This window comes from Dunckerocampus dactyliophorus, chromosome 7, assembly GCF_027744805.1.
Source record: "Dunckerocampus dactyliophorus isolate RoL2022-P2 chromosome 7, RoL_Ddac_1.1, whole genome shotgun sequence".
In the NCBI taxonomy this organism is placed as follows: domain Eukaryota; kingdom Metazoa; phylum Chordata; class Actinopteri; order Syngnathiformes; family Syngnathidae; genus Dunckerocampus; species Dunckerocampus dactyliophorus.
The window spans coordinates 2,246,876-2,265,326 of record NC_072825.1 but is presented as its reverse complement, the minus strand read 5'-3'; the positions used below and the strand labels follow the sequence as shown (position 1 = coordinate 2,265,326).

General features: G+C 42.8%; 1 protein-coding gene across 18 annotated transcripts in view; it reads left to right on the top strand.

Moving 5' to 3' along the window:
- The window catches only part of syngap1b (synaptic Ras GTPase activating protein 1b), a 168,976-nt gene that overhangs the window by 114,254 nt on the left and 36,271 nt on the right, over positions 1 to 18,451 (top strand). For 14 of the 18 annotated variants that reach the window (XR_008571925.1, XR_008571926.1, XM_054780717.1 and 11 more), the window contains 7 exons: positions 4,285 to 4,376; positions 8,550 to 8,671; positions 11,311 to 11,464; positions 11,633 to 11,731; positions 15,178 to 15,417; positions 17,085 to 17,420; positions 17,476 to 17,620. Coding sequence is in view for 14 of the 18 variants with exons in the window: in XM_054780717.1 (XP_054636692.1) it covers positions 4,285 to 4,376; positions 8,550 to 8,671; positions 11,311 to 11,464; positions 11,633 to 11,731; positions 15,178 to 15,417; positions 17,085 to 17,420; positions 17,476 to 17,620 (1,188 nt within the window). In the remaining 4 variants the exon portion in view is untranslated. Of the gene's footprint in view, positions 1 to 4,284; positions 4,791 to 8,549; positions 8,672 to 11,310; positions 11,465 to 11,632; positions 11,732 to 15,177; positions 15,418 to 17,084; positions 17,421 to 17,475; positions 17,621 to 18,451 lie in introns of all 18 variants that reach the window. The other 4 variants (XR_008571923.1, XR_008571924.1, XM_054780714.1 and 1 more) reach the window with 1 other exon arrangement.

Genomic DNA, 18,451 nt, shown 5'->3' with positions numbered 1-18,451 from the left:
CTTTTCTTGCACGTTTGCGCTGCACATGTAGACGTATGTTATATAGATCATTGCATGTGCTCACATGCATGCCAGTGTGGGATGTTTGAAGTCGTTTCACAGGTTTCCAAACCCATGCAGGGTCTAAAAATATGAAAGGTCCAACAGCCTTTAAATCCCATCACTGCTTTACTTCCAGTCTCTTGGAGATTAAGAACCCCGACGCCTCTGCTGCACGACGCGACACGCGGGACACTCACTTAGCGCTTAAAAAACATGACTACATAAGATAGATGTATTTCTGTCTTTTACGAGCATGCTGAATCATCTTTTTACACTAGCAGCATTGCAAACGCCTCTTTTACTTTTTGCTGTTTTAATTTGAAATGCATGCTTTGCACAGACAAATATTCTTTTTATAATAAATAATAATATTATATTAAAACATGCCTGGGGTTCCACTGTAAAACATTATATTTGTATATTATTCTAAGTATTACTGTTATTCTTAATAAGGAATGAAGTAGTTGGGGGGGGCAGGGTAAATCTAAAATATATCTGCTAACATATTGCTTAACATAAGCATGCTGGTCTCAATTCTTTTACTTTGAGTTTGAATTAGTAAATTATTCACATTATTACAGACATTTTTCACTGCCCCCCTCCCCAATTAGAAATACTATTAAGAACCTGTAATCTTCATTTATCTGTACAAACCACTGTATGAGTTGCCGGCACCAGCATTATTCAAGCATGAATAAAGACGCTTACAGACCTTGAGGACATATCAGTACAGTAATCCCTCACTTATCACAGTTAATTGGTTCTTAACATTATTAGAGCACTCTGGACATGAAATAACACCCCAAAAGTGACCTTTACACTCCTATTACCCAATATAGTACACATAATAGGAGATCATAAGAAATATAAGACGTGGAAAACCTGTTTAAGACCTTTAAATTCATTTTTAACACTATTAGAGACCTCTAGACGTGAAATAACACCCCTATAGAGACCTTTACACTCCTATTACCCAATATAGTAGAGACATAATAGGAGATAATAAGAAATATAAGACATAGAAAAGCTGTTTACAACCTTCTAAATACGTTTTTTTTTACATTATTAGAGACCTCTAGACATGAAATAACACCCCTATAGTGACCTTTACACTCCCATTATCAAATATAGTAGACATAATAGGAGATAATAAGAAATATAAGACGTGGGAAACCGGTTTAAGACCTTCTAAATTCATTTTTAACATTATTGGACACCTCTAGACGTGAAATAAAGCCCCAAAAGTGACCTTTACACTCCTATTACCCAATATAGTACACATAATAAGAGATAATAAGAAATATAAGATGTGGAAAACCTGTTTAAGACCTTCTAAATTCATTTTTAACATTATTAGAGACCTCTAGACGTGAAATAACACTCCTATAGAGACCTTTACACTCCTATTACCCAATATAGTAGACATAATAGGAGATCATAAGAAATATAAGGCGTGGGAAACCGGTTTAAGACCTTCTAAATTCATTTTTTTAACATTATTAGAGACTTCTAGATATGAAATAACACCCCTATAGTCACCTTTAAACTCCTATTACCCAATATAGTAGACATAATAGAAGATAATAAGAAATATAAGACATAGAAAAGCTGTTTACAACCTTCTAAATACGTTTTTTTTTAACATTATTAGAGACTTCTAGATATGAAATAACACCCCTATAGTCACCTTTACACTCCTATTACCCAATATAGTAGACATAATAGAAGATAATAAGAAATATAAGAGATAGAAAAGCTGTTTACGACCTTCTAAATACGTTTTTTTAACATTATTAGAGACTTCTAGATATGAAATAACTCCCCTATAGAGACCTTTACACTCCTATTATCAAATATAGTACACATAATAGGAGATAATCAGAAATATAAGATGTGGAAAACCTGTTTCAGACCTTCTAAATTCATTTTTAACATTATTAGAGACCTCTAGACGTGAAATAACACCCCAATAGAGACCTTTATACTCTATTACCCAATATAGTAGGCATAATAAAAGATAATAAGAAATATAAGACATAGAAAAGCTGTTTACGACCTTCTAAATACGTTTTTTTAACATTATTAGAGACTTGAAATATGAAATAACACCCCTATAGACACCTTTACACTCCTATTACCCAATATAGTAGACATAATAAGAGAAAATAGCTTAGCTTTCCACTTTTTGCAGTTCAGGCTATTTTTAGTGTATAAAGATAACTTTTCGTCCAGTCAGGTGTCTCCAAGCCCGCTGGGACACCTTCTAGTGTTTAATAATGTCAACTTTTCCTCCCCTTTTGTTCAGCGTAAGGCCTACGCTCCCTCACGTTTAATTCACTCCCCCGGCGGTCTCTCACTTGTGTACTTTTGGACAAAGACGACGGCTCGGCGTCTAGCCTGGTGGGTTTTTTCCCCTGCTGGCGTGGGCTGGAGAGAATGCGAGGCAGCAGCAGGGAGACTGGCAGCTGAAAGGAAGCTATTTGGACAGGTGAATGAGAGGCAGCGAGGGGTCGAGGAGGACTGCAGGTGTGGGCAGGTGAGCTGCGGGGCAGGAGAACAGCAGAGCAAGCACAGGTGGACTATTTCAGCGGTGAGAGGAGGTGCGTGTGTGAATGTGACACGAGGAGGAGGAGGAGGAGGAAAGGCAGCCATCGGCAACACGAGGAGTCGCTCTGACAAAGTGACAGGAAAGGAGAACAAACAAGCAGACGCAGGCCGCACTCGCAAGCGTTTGATATCAGGCGGCTGTCGGAGCAAAGTGATGAGCGGAGCAAAGGTTCTCGTTTCATTAGACGTTCCCATCTGCTGGAAGCGCTTCCTTCTGAAAGCACAGCGAGCCGCTTCCTCTCTGCGCTGGACGACTGAAGCATGTGCAGGAAGTTGCCTTTCAACGGACATTTACTCACCTTCCTTCCTGCCACGTCATTTTTATTTGAATCAAGCCTTCTTGACCTCCACCAAGGAGGTTTCTACGGTGGCTGAGAAGTGGAAAACATGAAAGCAAACCAAGTTCCAACTACACCACCCGGAAGGGGATTGTGCCCCTGTTACACCCTCAAAGCACAAGCGCAGTGCGGAGGTTATATTTTTGCCGACGTTTATCTGTTTGTTTGTCTTCAAAATAACTTGAAAAGTTCTGAATGGATTTGGATTAAATTTTCAGGAATTGTCGGAAATGGAATGTGGAAGAACTGATTACATTTTGGGGTTGATCCGGATCACCGTCTGGATCCAGGAACTTTTTAAAACGTTTTTTTTTTACATTGTGAGACAGGACCATTTTCAGCATTTGTGCATATAACAAAAAAAGTGGTCATAGCACTTGTTTACATTTTGCCTTCGCGGTACATGGCGCTATCATTCTAGCATTAGCATACTAACATTTTTTGCTATTGTCACGGGTAAACACATACTGTATATAAACACTTACCACCATCACGCTAGGTGTTAGCATGTTGTTAGCACGTTGTTAGCACGTTAGCATTGCTAACATTTTAACATTAGCATAATAAAATTTTAGCCAATTTTTTAGGTAGACACTACTATGCTAGGTGTTAGCATGTTAGCATGCTAACGTTAGCATACTAGCATTTTTTGCTATTTTCATGATTAGACATACAGTACATATATAAGCACCATTATCATGCTAGGTGTTAGCATGCTAACATTAGCATAATAACATTTGTAGCCATTATCTTAGGTAGACACTGTTATGCTAGGTGTTAGCATGTTAGCATTGCTAACGTGAGCATACTAGCATTTTTTGCTATTTTCATGGGTAGACACATGTATAAACACCACTATCATGTAAGGTGTTAGCAGGATAACATTAGCATGTTAGCATTGTTAACATTCTTGTTTTCATGGTCAAGGAATGTAAATATCTAGATATAGTAAATGTAGAACTAAAATTGACGGTGTAAATCACAATATGGGGGCAACTATGGCGCTTGGTGGAGAGTCTGCGCTCTCGGAGAGCTTTTCTCGTTAAAATATTTGATGGACTGCTGTAGTACATGTGTGCCTTCCGTCTGGTGTTTGCATGCACGCCGAGTTCTGCATGCACGTCGTGGAGAGCACTCTCCCCTAAAACCTGTGCTATTTTCTAAGGCGCACTACTTCATGATCACCAAGTGACGCTTTATCAGTGAAGCGCGTGAAGTGTAGGAACATGAAGGCTCGCATTCTTCTTCTTCTTCTTCTTCCTCCGCTGACGTTCTGCCTGTCTTTGTGCGCCAACAGATCACCGAGCTCGGCGGAAGAGCATAGCCACAGGGAAGCAGCCCAGCATGGAGGTCCCTCCCACTGCCCCCCTTCAACCCTTCCGACAATCCGTGAGTAACCCCCCCTGTTCCCGCCCTCACTCGCTGCCCCCCTCCCTCTCGCTGTCCCTCGTCCCCGCCCGCACCTTGGCCCCGCAGCAGCACACCTGCGGGCGGCGGGCCAGCGGCACCCCGCCTCACCCTTTCCCGCTCGCCCTAGCTGTGTCCCCCACCCTCAGTTTGTACCAGCCGCCCCCGCCGCCGCCCCAGCAGCGCCGCCACCTAAAGGGCCTCAAGAAGGGTGCCGGCACGCCCCCTCTGTCCCGCTCGCTGCCCCTCTCCCCTTGCTTGTCCCTCACCCTGCCCCACTCGCCCGCCGCCTCCTCCTCCTCCCCCCCCTTCTCGTACTGGGGTGGAGACTGGAGGACCGCCGGTTCGAGTCCCGTGGCGGGAGGAACGTTAATCGCAGCGCTGCCCCCAGTGGAGGTACGTGAAGGTAAACGTGGCCGAGAGACTGGCTCGTGCCTCGTGTGTGTTTGCACTTTGAAATCATCCATCACACAACTTTGGGATTACTTGTGGTTTTTAGCGCATCTAAAAAACAAGCTAGTGAGGCCTGGAATTGCGAGCGACCACATGCAGTGCTCAGGTGCGACAGCAGGGGGCAGCAGCGTGTAGCCGCCCTAAAAGTAAAGGAGAAGAAAGTGAGACATTTTGTGAATTTCTTTCAGTTTCTTTGCGATTATTTGACTGATTTGACATAAAAGGGTGCAGATCGGCTTGCAGGTTGTTAAGTTTGTAGACCTGACTCAAAATAGACAATAAAACAGTAAAAAGAATATCAAATGAACAGAAATTGCGCATTCTTCTTTTTTTCATGATTATTTGATTTTATTTTATTATTGGATTTATTTTTATTGCAATTTATTTTCATGATTTCACTAGTTTGGTGTAAAAAGTTAAAACTGGGACTTGCTTTACACGAAGTTACAGATATTATTATTATATTAAAAATATGCAGAATAAATATATCAAAGAAAATACCAAATAACAATTTAGCTGTTTTCTTTCTTTTTTTATTTTTATTTTTGGTACTTTTTTGCAGCTGGCAAAAAAATAATAATAATAATAAAATATATAGGAAAACATACTAGATTAAAATAAATATTTTAAAAATGAATAAACAGTAGGCTTGCATTATGTAATATTTAAACAAATGTACAGTATGGGATCAAATCATAGAAAAAGACATAATAGATACAGTCTGGTGCTGGTCGCGTTCTTCCGGGGTTTTTTCAACTTTTTTATAACTATTTGACTAGGTTGATGTGAAAAAAGTACAAAAATATCTAGAATGAAATATTTGAAAGGAAAAAGGAAAATATGAACCAGTAGCATCGCGATACGTAATAATTACACGTGCAGAGAATGTTATTGTGCCATAATGTCTCGTGTTCCGTACACCGGAACACGGCTACCCGGCGGCGTCTTTGTGTTTTTTCGGGCAGAAATATTGCAGACGAGCCATCATTAAATGGTGGACCTGGGTCCGGATCCGTTACGGAGCTGTGACCGATTAAAGCGAATGGGAAATATAATAACGTATGATCATTTGCTTCAGTTGTTACGGTTAACGTGGGAGCAAACGTGGCGACGTCGCTCAAAATGAGCCAATGAAATCGTTTGTATTACCTTCCGAGCCAACGACAACCATGCGGCCGTCCATTTTCTCTGCCGCTTAACCGTGGCTTGCTCTAAAGTAGCGATGGAAATTTCGGCTCTTTTGCGAGAGCTGCTGTTTTCGGATGGGCTCACTAAAAAGAGCCGGCTCTTTCGGCTCCCGAAGTGGTGAAATTCATTTCACACCAAATGAAGTGTGTTGTGTAAAATGAATTGCTGATGTAAAAAATGATATCAAATATTATTTAAATGGATTTATTTCAACCTCAACGAACAGCTACAAAAATGTTATAAAATACAAAAACAAACACTCATCTCAATAGACGAACTATGTCAAATCTCTTCATCACGAACGAATCGGCTCTAAGAGCACCACAGCGTGTTTAACACCGCCCCCCCGCCCCCGCTCAGTGTGGACGCAGCGATGCCGCCACACATCGTGACCAATGACGTTGGCCTTTAACAGGAAAAAAGACCAGGGAAAAACGAATCGGCTCCCTCCTGTTGCTCATTTCAAAGAGCCGGCTCTTAAAGCCGATTCATTCGCGACCGACACATCGCTGCTCAAAAGTAAGGACAGTTGATGGAGAAAAGCGAATGTTTAAAAGCGAAAGGACTGGCCGATATGTCTTCATTCTTCCGGAATCCGGTGCCCGACGGCTGCGTCTCATACGCGCTGACGCTGCATGAAAAATCTACGAGAGTCATAGCGCGTGAATTCACAGCGCAGCGACGTGCAAATGAGTCTCCACTCAGGATTGTATGGATACCGGAGCAAGACAACGACATCCGCGGACACCTTACTCACAATGTGCGCTTGCAGCTCTTCTCTTAAAGGGACACTTATTCATTTTTCCTTTAATAAGACGTTTTTCAGAGAAACCCGTGCAGTTTTATCGAACTCCAAAATAAGCCTCTTGTGTTCCTTCATTGTTTGTACAGTCAAGCTTTTTATTTGGTCCTGGTTTCTTTCAAATGCAAGTTCGGTGCCAAAATGAGTGTGTTGTAGGCCAGCGGCTCTCAATTATTTTCTGTCATGCTCCCACTGGGGGACAGAAATATTTGGCCCCCTCCCCAATTTGAAATACTATTGAGAAACCGGTAATATCTCTTCATTGATCTGTGCTGTACAGACTGAAACCAGCGAAATGCAACAAAATGGAGAGCAGTGGCGCATGCAAGCGAGCATCTTACTGGGTCTGAATTGAAGACCTGCGGTGCAGAGCACAGAAACAGACAAGACAAGTGGAAGATAACGTGAATAAGACGTCGTGGAGGCAAGATGGAGTCAAAAGATGCGGGACAGGGGCTGGCAGTGAAGAGTGCGTTGCGCCTGCGGACAAAAACAATCAAGGCTGTTTAAAGTCAAGGCGTGACGAGCGCACGCAGCAGTCAGCGGGCAACCGGCGTGCGCATTCAAGTGCTTGATGGATGGATTCTGATTCAAGTCGGCGTGTTTGCACAGCAATGTTGCAACAGCATGTCCATGCGTTGGCGCGGCGTTAACAGGAGAGCGTTATCGTTTCCTTTCGAGGGAAGTGTGTCAGAGCGACGCGGCGGAAGCCCTGAAGATGCTGCTGCACCTCATGCGTCTTGTTTGGCCTCTTGACGCCTCTTTTGGAAGCGAAAGCCAAAGGACGACCGAGCGTTCAAGGTTTCCGTCTTTGCTCGGGTTGGTGGTGATTCAGGGTTTTTTTGGGTTTTTTTCCCGACCCTGCTAGGCTTCCGGGTGTCAGGCGAAGCGCGGCTAATCCGATCACGTGTAGCCGCGGACCAGCGGATGGAGCCAAGTGTTCAGAGGTAGCCTCGAGTCGGCCTTCAAAGGCGCCAGATGACAAAGTGTCGCTTCCCTCCGGTCATCGTGCTCCTGCCGTGCAAAACCTCAACACTCAATTATTCATTTCATTATATTTGGATTTCATACATTATCACATTGATATTAAATACTCTGATATCGATATTAAATTTAGATCATAAATTTACATTATTATTTAGTAGAATTATGTATTTTTTAAATAATTTTTTTATTCAAATTGAATTTCCATTTTTTTTGTCAATTAACTTTACAAAATATAAACTGGTCAGATTTTTTTGACATTTCCCGTCTTTTTCCCTTTCTTTCTAAGATGTTCCTCTGTTCCAAATACCTGTTGACGATCAGGTGATCGATAGCAACGCCAACAATCATAACAAAACACTCGGGCAGCCTCAGGACCTTCGGAACGTTACCTTCAGCATAAAAGTAGTAATCAAGTAAATATAAATAAATATGTGGAAGATTGACTCAGTAATAAGAAGTTAGTCATTTTCACTTCCTGTTGTCCTTAATGAATGCATGGAGTTTCTCCTGGCAGGAAGTTGACATAGGAGACGACCCGGCGTGACACTCGAGCTCCTTGGCACGTCGCCGCTCGCTAGCGCCCACCGCAGGCCGTCTTGTCTGCTGCTGACGATGTGACGGTGGCATTAAATCCGCCTCGTGCTCTCTCTCCCGCCATGCATCACCCTTCTCTCTGTCCGTCCTCTCCTCCCTCTCTCCATCTGCGCTCGCTTCACCCACTCCAGAGTTTCCTCAGCAGAAGGTTGAAGGGCTCCATCAAGAGGGCCAAGAGTCAGCCCAAACTGGACCGAACCAGCAGCTTCCGCCACATGATCCTCCCCCGCTTCCGCAGTGCCGACCAGGACAGGTCAGTGGGGGGGCTGTGTTGTACAGGAAATCTACCTTTGCTCTTACAACAGCGGCGGGCAAACAGCGGCCCGCGCGCCACATCAGGCCCGCCAGGCGTCTTAATCCATCCCACCGGGTATTTCCAAATTGCTTTTTGTAAACCTTCCACATGGAAACTGCAGCCGGAAACATGGCTGGCGGCGCTATTGTGGCACGCCTGAGTCGCCTCAATAGTCCGATTCGTATATCCCCGCCGCAAGGCATGCTGGGTAGCTTGAGGTACTCTTTCTCCCAACATTGTGCCGCTTTTGTCTCATTTTTGCTCGTTTGCAAAATATGTCGAGGAGGTCGTCAGAGGCGTACACAAGGAGGAGTTATCATACGCTTCATATCCCATGTTTTATTGTCCATATTGTTGTTGCTGCTGGACTACCCGGCATGCCTTGCGGGCATTTGGAAATAACAGTTTTAAGTTTCGTGTTACATTCAGCGCCTTTTTGTTGTTGATCGCCCACACAGAAGCAGTAGTTGGTTCGTGTGATGCGTGTTTTGTTTGTGTTCCGTGCGTGTCGTTGTGTTTGATGACCACCTACAGGCGGCTATGGGCGCCACTCTGCGTATTCTTTTAACCCAATGTGGCCCGCGATTCACTAAGTTAGCCCACCCCGTCCGACAAGATGCTCCTTGGGACGCGACCATAGAAAGTCAGCTTCAGAGTCGGGGTACAGCACACGCTGCACTCTGCCTAGCCCCGCCCCTTTAGGTACCCCCCACCTCACATAATCCATGTGAGGTGTTCTCCCTCGCTTCTTCTTGCCCCCCCCCACCAGTTTTCCCCACAATCTGACTCATTCCCTGGGCTCTATTTTTATCTCCCTCGCCGTCTCGCTCGCTCACTTGCTCGCTCATCTCCCTCGCTGGTAATCGCCGCTCGGTTTGGCGAAGGTTAGGATCGAACGCTCGACAAGGCGGCCGGGATGTCTTTTTAGCATCTCTTCCGCTTTCTCCCCCCCCCACCTGAGCATCCTTTGCAGCAGAGGATCCATCCAGCCTCCTAGCATCAGCGCCTGCGAGTGACCGCTGGCAGTCGTGTTGTCATCTTTTCATGACTTTTTGCCTGAAGGAACTTTCATGCGAAGAGAGGATCTGAAGCCCCCCCGAGGAGCTTTGCTTTGTTTTCCGCTTTGCGTCTTCTTAGCAACGGGTTCAGAGTATCTTGTCGGGCCGCAGGGTGAGTCGCCTGGCGTCACTTTTTCCTTTCAGTTTCCGCAAACGAATGTCGTCTTCTTTTGGCAGCAACGTAGAGCAGTTAGTGGGACAGTGTTGAATGATGATCATAATAATCATGAGTGCATGAGAAAGTGGAAAGGAAAACATAACATTTATGAATGGAGGTCTTTGATTCTGATGGAGCTTAGGCCAGCAGAGAAGGCTTTGCTGGCCCTGATGGCACACCACTGGGGGGGGGGGGACTTTATTTTGTTTTGTTTATTTGTTATAATATTACAGCTTTTAAAAACAACACACAATTGTGAAATATTTCAGCTTTATGCTGCTAAAATGACTTTCTGATAATATGATGACTTTATTCTCGTAAAATTGTGACTTTTTTTGTTGTGAGATTACAACTTTTTCTTCGCAATATTTTGACTTTCTGAGTTTATTCTTGTAAAATTGCGACTTTTTTGTAAAATCACACCTGTTTTCTTTTTCCATTTCTGCTGTTTTTTCCAACTATTAACTTTCTTCTCATAATATTATGACTTTATTCCCATATTATAACTTTATCCCCAACCTAATTTTCCAAAAATAACTTTTTGGTTTGTTTGCTTCTCATAATATTACAGTTTTTAAAAAAAACATATTTTAATAAATATTTCAGCTTTATGCTACTAAAATGACATTATTTTTTTGATAATATTACGAGATTATTTTCATTAAATTGTGACTTTTTTCTTGTTAGAATATGTTTTTTGTTGCAATATTTTGACTTTATTTTTGTAAAATGACAGCTGTTTTTTCCCTTTCTAATTTTCCAACTATTTCCACCCTCTTTGTGTAAATTTTCTTCTTGTAATTATTCTAATTATTCCCATAATATTTATAATTTATTCTTGTTGTTTGTTGTTTTGTTTGTTTCTCATAACATGACAGCTTTTTTCTTTAATATTTTAGCTTCCTGCTACTAAAAAGACCTTATTTTCCCTCCTAATATTACGACGTTATTCTCGCAAAATTATGATGTTTCCTTTTAATATTTTGACTTTATTGTTGTAAAATGACTGATTTTTCTGTTTTTGCTGTTGTTTTTCTTCTTGTCAAATTATGTTTTTCTAATAAAAAAAAAACAGCCCCTCGCGGCGCTTTGGACACCCCTGCAATCTACGAATATATACGATATATTTGAACAACACCACAAACAAACCACGGATATTTGTGATAGTGAATAACTGATCCGGTACCGATGCTGTGCTGGTATCCCTAATACTTGCAGGCTCTGCCCCCTACTTTGAATGGCGAGCAGCATCGGCGTTTGTGTTTCTCTTGTGTGATTGTTGTGTTGTTGAAATGAACCTTCACAGCCTTCACGTCCACAGTCCCCCCTCCTGCCTTGCCTCACCTTTCCACATCTCCGCCCTCCTCATCCTCCCCCCGCAGGACGCGTTTGATGCAAAGCTTCAAAGAGTCGCACTCCCATGAGTCCCTGCTGTCTCCCAGCAGCGCCGCCGAGGCGCTGGACCTCACGCTGGATGAGGACGCCATCATCAAGCCGGTGCACTCCAGCATCCTGGGACAGGAGTACTGCTTTGAGGTGAGACGCTTTAGTCGCAAACACACACACACACACACACACACGCACGCACGCACAGCTTTTCCCATCACTACCACCCCGCAAGAGTGCGGTGGACACGTGACTCCGTGGGCGCCCCATGCTAACTAACGGCTGTGGATGTTGGTTTGCCGTTGGCTGTAACCTCAGGTGACCACGGTGTCGGGAACCAAGTGCTTTGCGTGTCGCTCGGCGGCCGAGAGAGACAAATGGATCGAGAACCTGCAGAGAGCCGTCAAGCCCAACAAGGTGAGGGGAGAGAAAGAGGAAACAACAACAAGTGTCTGCGTGTCTCTCTCTCTCCTCCTCGTCCCACCTCGGCCGTCTGTGGTCGGCTTCATGTCCATCCTTCCTGTCTCGTGTCTCGTGTCTCGTGTCTGTGTGGCTCTTCTCACAACCTCCCCAAGCTGCACCGGCTTCTGACGCAGCAGGACACCACATCCACTTTCAAAACACTTTCCGCCATAGCTTTGTTCCAGCGTCAAGCTGTGGCCGTCACGTACAAACTGCGCAGCCCACATTTTGACATTCTGAGCTGTCGTACAAGTGGAAAAAGAAGCGAACCGCTGTGCACACTGGATCTAAACTCAAGACTGGATTATGCTACGGCTCGCACCTCCCCCTCCACGCCCCCTGTACAATCTAGCCTCACGCGGTGGGGACACGGACACGTAAAGCTGTGATTGGTTGGCTTTTTTTTTTTTACATCATTTCTTGTGTGTATATGACTCGTTCAGGGGTTGCACAGCCTTTTCCTCCGTTTTCAGATCAACATTTGCGATAAAAGTGACTCATGTAACACGTTGACTAGTTCCATCTCCAGTAGCGCTCTTAGTGTCTCTACCTCATTCAATCCCAGCCATTTTTCAAAAGACAACCTCTTCAGTAGCGGCCATTTTAGACCATTTAGACTGATCTTCAAGGTGCACAGAATATTGTGTTCTATGGTTACAGTATAGAAACATGGAAGCTACCAAAAGAAAGATTAGACTTCCATCTTCCGTCAGAAAAAAAAAGTGTGTTTCTGCCTTTTTCCGTTCTTTAGTAATCAGCAGTAGAACCTAGGTAAGTTTCAGGACAATATCAGTTCCTGACTAAAAATGGAGAAAACCGTCTTTTTGTGAAAAAATACATTTCAAGCATAACTTTCACTTTGATACAAATATTTTTTGCTTTTGTGACAACAATTTTCACACTTAGCCCGCAAGCCGCAAGTTGATTGGCACGAGCGTACAGCGTAGGCGGCTCTCTTTCATGGCAAGTGGCCACCAGGAATTATTAGTGAGATGAAACGTGGGCCGAGCTGGATGTTCTGTCCAGATGCTCAAACTGTGGGGGTCCTGGCGGAGCACACACACACACACACACACACGTGCGCGCGCGTCAGATCAGAAGCAGAGAAGAGTCACTGCAAAGACAAATATTTGCATTATTGGAATTATTTAGCCTTGCTGCAACATGAAACGTTACATAATATTTTCCAAGTCTTAGGAATATCTTTTACCGTGTGGCTTTTCAAAGCCACAATCATGAAACTGCTGAAACCTGATTATCACTCAGCAGAGCGCAGACCTCCCCCAAGGCCAAACAAGCCTTCATTTGGATGAATGTTTTTTTAATTGTAAAAATGCCACTATTTTTAATTGAATAATTAAGAACTACGTCAAATGAAATAGTCAAGAATAAGAAATACATGCCCGGCCGGGAGAAGGCCCCGGGGCAGACCTAGGACACGCTGGAGGGGTTATGTCTCACAGCTGGCCTGGGAACGCCTTGGGGTCCTCCCGGTGGAGCTGGAGGAGGCGGCCGGGGGCCGGGAAGTCTGGACTTCCCTACTGAGACTGCTGCCCCCGCGACACGGACCCGGATAAGCGGAAGAAAATGGAATGGAATGGAAGAAATACAAAAACAAACAAAAGTTAATTAAGATTTTTGTCATCCTCATAACAGTAGAGTATAAAGTCACACTGTATTTCATTTGTTACATGTATTTTCCTTTAGAGTTTATGTTTTTAAAAAATGTGTATTTGTTATTGAATAATGAAGGAACATGTAAAATAAAGCAGTGAAAACAAACAAAAATGAATCAAGAATAAAAGAAAATAAACCTCATAAGAGTACAGTATAATATAATTCTGTAGTTTTTATTGATAAAATGTATTTTTGTTTACATTTTATGTTTAAAAATGCCAGTGTTTGTTATTTACAACGGAGTATTAGGGCTCTATTGGAGGGGGGAAAAAAATCTGAGATTTTGAGAATAAAGTTGTAAAATTACGAGAAAAAAAATCAAAAAATTACAAGGAAAAAAGTTGTAAATTTCGGAGAATAAAGTTGTAAATTCATGAGGAAAAAAGTCGTAAACTTCCGAGACTAAAGGTGCACATTTGCGAGGAAAAGGAAGTCATAAATTTACCAGAATAAAGTTGTAAATTCCCAAAAAAAAGTCATAAATTTATGAGAACAAAGTTGTAAATTGACCAAGGAACATGTCAAATAAAACAGTAAAAATAAACCAAAATTAATAGAAAATTTTAAAAACCATCCTCGTAAGAGTACAGTATAATATAAAACTGTATTTTTATTGATTTTTAGTGTTCAAATTTGCCGGTATTAGTTATTGAATAATTAAGGAACATGTCAAATAAAATAGGAAAAACAGACAGAAATGCATTAAGAATTAAAAAATAATAATCCTCATAACAGTAGAGTATAATACTGTATTTTTATGGATTTTTTTTGATGTATTTTCTTTTATGTTTATTTTTGAAAATATATATTTGTATATGTCCACATTTAAAAGTAAGACTAATCAATTTTAAAACAACAACTTATGCTGAAAAAAATCGGATCAGAAATAATAAAAATAAGCAAAATGTGTTGACTTAATAATATAATATAATAATAATACAAAAATTAATAACATGAAAGTCTACAGTAAAATAGGATGATGACATTTTTAAAAAATCAATGATCAAAATCACTTCTTTTAACTTCACGACAGCAATTTGAATATGAAATGACTTGGCAGCACAAATTACAACAGTGTCAATTAAATGTGAAATCTTGTTCTCATCAAGCCAGTCAATGAGTTTTCGCTCCTAAAGTCTTTGATTACTTTTAAAATGCTCCTTTTTCTTGGCCTTGTGGGGGCTGATTACGCAGGCGTCCCTAATGTAGTGTCCCGTGAGGGTAGTAAAAATACCAGCAAGGATGCCCAAGCTCCAGAATTAAGGACGTGCGCCGCGTGCGCGCTGGAGCAAAGCGAGCCACCAGATGTCCGCCGCCTTCAAACTATTAATTACGCCTCAGTCGCGCTCGCTCTCGCCAAAAGAGCAAACAAATGAAGGAGTTCGGAAGTCCTGATGGCGTCGACTGCGGTGCGGCGAGGCGTCTAAATGATCCGATGCCGACGGGGGCGCTGACAACAGTGACATTTCTGCCTAATTGAAGTGACTCAGCCTGCAGTCAGCATGTTAAAAATAGCACAGTGTCTTTGTTGATGGTGACGGAGACGTGCTGTCTCTCGCCGCCATTTCCTGTCCCCCCGCCTTGTGTGTGACGAGTCCTCATTGTCGTGTGTCTCTCATGTACTCCTGCAAGCTCCATTCACACCTACCCCAGCCTCCATGTTGCCCTCACACCTTCTCTGACCCCGCTGTCCCGTCCCGTCCCGTCCCGTTCCGTCCGCACAGGACAACAGCCGGAGGGTGGACAACGTGCTCAAACTGTGGATCATCGAGGCCCGCGAGCTGCCGGCCAAGAAGCGCTACTACTGCGAACTGTGCCTGGACGACATGCTGTACGCTCGCACCACCAGCAAGCCGCGCACCGACACCGTCTTCTGGGGCGAACACTTTGAGTTCAACAACCTGCCGGCCGTCCGCAACCTGCGCCTTCACCTCTACAAAGAGACGGACAAGAAGAGACGCAAGGTGAACTCTAGGGTACACTGTGCGCAATCAAGTTAGCAAAAGTTTGCTTTTTTTTTTAACCAACCCTAAGGCCCGAACCCACGGGGGTCGCCAAGCGTTTAATGATTAACTTTGCCACTTTGATATTTTGTAAAGCAACACATGTAGACATGCTAAGAAGTAGGGCTTTTGTCCATAGTTAACTCATAATTAATCACATTTAATCGCAGATAAAAATCTGTTTTTATCTAGAATAAGTAGGGATGTGCGAAAATATCGGCCCACCGATATCATCGGCCTGATATTGACATAAAAATGCAACATCGGTCAATATCGGTATTGTTTTTTTTTCCCTATAATGAAATCCGATATAGCCTTTTAAGCGCCAAAGCAACATTGCTGAATACGCTGCTAATATGTCTCGTGTAGTTCATACTGTACGAGGCGCGTATCGGAGTTGGACGATATCGGCTATCGGCAAAAAAGGCAATATCGGACGTCCCTAATAATAAGTTGGTATGTAAATCTCTTCGTGGTAAACAATTTGATACGCAACAACAACCATAACTACATCAAATTTTATGTAAAGGGATATCAGTTTTGGAAATATGACCCATTATTTTGTTCAAAAATAATATACGCTTAGTAATCCCCCAGTTTTTAGGTGGCAATTTGTCTCATTGTTTGACGGCCGCTCCCACGCTGCACAGATAGACTACTATACTGCATTTTTACCCTTTTTCTTTCATCTCATATTTGCTCCCAAATGCTGATACTATGTGGGAATACATAAAGGTAAGATCTGATGACCTTATTGATCTGAAAAATGAAGTCCAGGCTTATACTGGTGGATGGTGATTCTGTATTCATTTTGTGCTTTTAATTTGATGTTTTGTCCCTGTCTTAGTTTTGCACAATCCATAATAAATCAAATAAATAAAATAAATTAGATCGCTCTCATGTACATATGTTTTACTCATGTGTTGAAAATGTTTCCTGGTGACTAGCTAGCGCTAGCTAATGCTACTTAGATCCATTGTGATTGACAAATAGCCGTCCTCGGCTATGCCGGTAACTAGCAGCTCCCGGCCCAAATTTTAGCTAGCAGCATACTGTTCTTCTTAAATTCTATTGTTAGAAAACAACCACGGGGCACCACTGCACTTTGGACACCCGTGCCTTTTAAGATGTGTAGCGAAGCTTTTTCCTTTTTATGCCTTAGCTTTTACGGAGCTGTCCTTCGTGCAGTGGTGGGTGTGCAGCAATCCATCGCCACGTCACTCTTATCACGGTTTTTCAAAAATACTCTATAGTCATGCTGTTTCCTGTTTGAATATGCTCTATTATTTGTAAAGAAATACTGTATATGCATTCAAATATGCAGATTGAAGCAAATTTGACCTTGTTTGCATTTTCAAGCCTAAAAACTACACTGATCACTTGGTGTCGGTATGAATGTTGTTATTAATGTTGGTGAGACACACAAGCAGACTGGAATGATCCCACAACAGGCACAATAATCCCGAACATGGGCTGTAACTCATGTCTAGTTCAACTCAACTCTGAACCCTCCGACGTCACTTCCTGTCCATGCCACCGGAACACATTTACAGCAACACACGAGTACGTGCGTTATTTATGTCTTATTTCTATTTTTATGCCTAAGTGGTCGCTTGGTTTCCTTGCAGGAGAAGAGCACATACTTGGGCCTGGTGAGCATCCCCATCTCCAGCATCACCGGCCGCCAGTTTGTCGAGCAGTGGTACCCCGTCATCCAGCCCAGCGTCCTCACCAAGGGGGCGGGCGTCGGGGGCGGCAAGATCATCAACGCATCCCTCCGCCTCAAATCCCGCTTCCAGACCATGAACATCCTGCCCATGGAGCTGTACAAGGAGTTCGCCGAGTACGTCACCAACAACTACCGCACGCTGTGCGCCGTGCTGGAGCCCGTGCTGAGCGTCAAGAGCAAAGAGGAAGTGGCCTGCGCGCTGGTTCATATCCTGCAAAGCACCGGCAAAGCGAAGGTACTCGCTTTTGCTTTGTTTTTTTGCTTGACGTAATGCGTCGGTGTCTTTCCAGGACTTCCTGTCAGACATGGCGATGTGCGAGGTAGACAGATTCATCGACCGGGAACACCTTATCTTCAGAGAGAACACTCTGGCCACCAAAGCCATAGAAGAGTACCTCAAACTGATCGGACACAAGTACCTCAAGGATGCTATCGGTTGGTACAAGTACTTCTTCTTCTTCTACGACTTCTTTCGAAGCGCCAAGTCCGTTTGGTGCAGCAGCTCACATTTCAGCAAGCATTTTAGTCCAGTATGTCTTGCTACTTTAGAGTAGTCAGTGTACAGTTTGTGTAGCAGGGGTGTCCAAAGTACGGTGGCCCGGAGGCCTTTTTTTTTTTTATCGTCCCACAGCACATTATAAAAACATAATTTGGGGAAAAAAACTGCAGTAATTTTACAAGAGTAAAGTCAAAATATTAAAAGAAAAAAGCTGCAATCCAACGAGAAGAAGTGGTACTTTTACAAGAAGAGCACCGTATATTAACAGGAAAAATAATGTCATTTTAGTAGCATGAAGTGGAAACATTACAGAAAAAATATATTCTTTTTTACAAGACGGAAATTTACAAGAAGAAAGTTTAAATAATTGGAAAATGAAAAAAAGAACAGCAACGGCAGCAGAACTGGAAACAGCAGCTGTAATTCTATGAGAATAAAGTCCAAATATTAAGAGGAAAAAGTTATATTCTAACGTGAAAAAAGTTGCAATTCACAAGAATAAACCCGGAATATGATGAGGAAAATCAACGTCATTTTAGTAGCATGAAGTGGATGGACTTTTGTTGGATCTTTTATTGGATTAGAGACCTGACTCACGGAGGTTTGTTATAAAAGCCAAGCAATATCATTGGTCATGCAGTGGAATAAAAAAGTAAAGTTTGGTTGCATTGTCAGCATTATAGGATCAGCAAGACTATTAAAAGAAAAGTCAGATCCGATTGGAAGCCAAAAAATGTGGATCGGGACATCCATCCACCCAGGCTCAC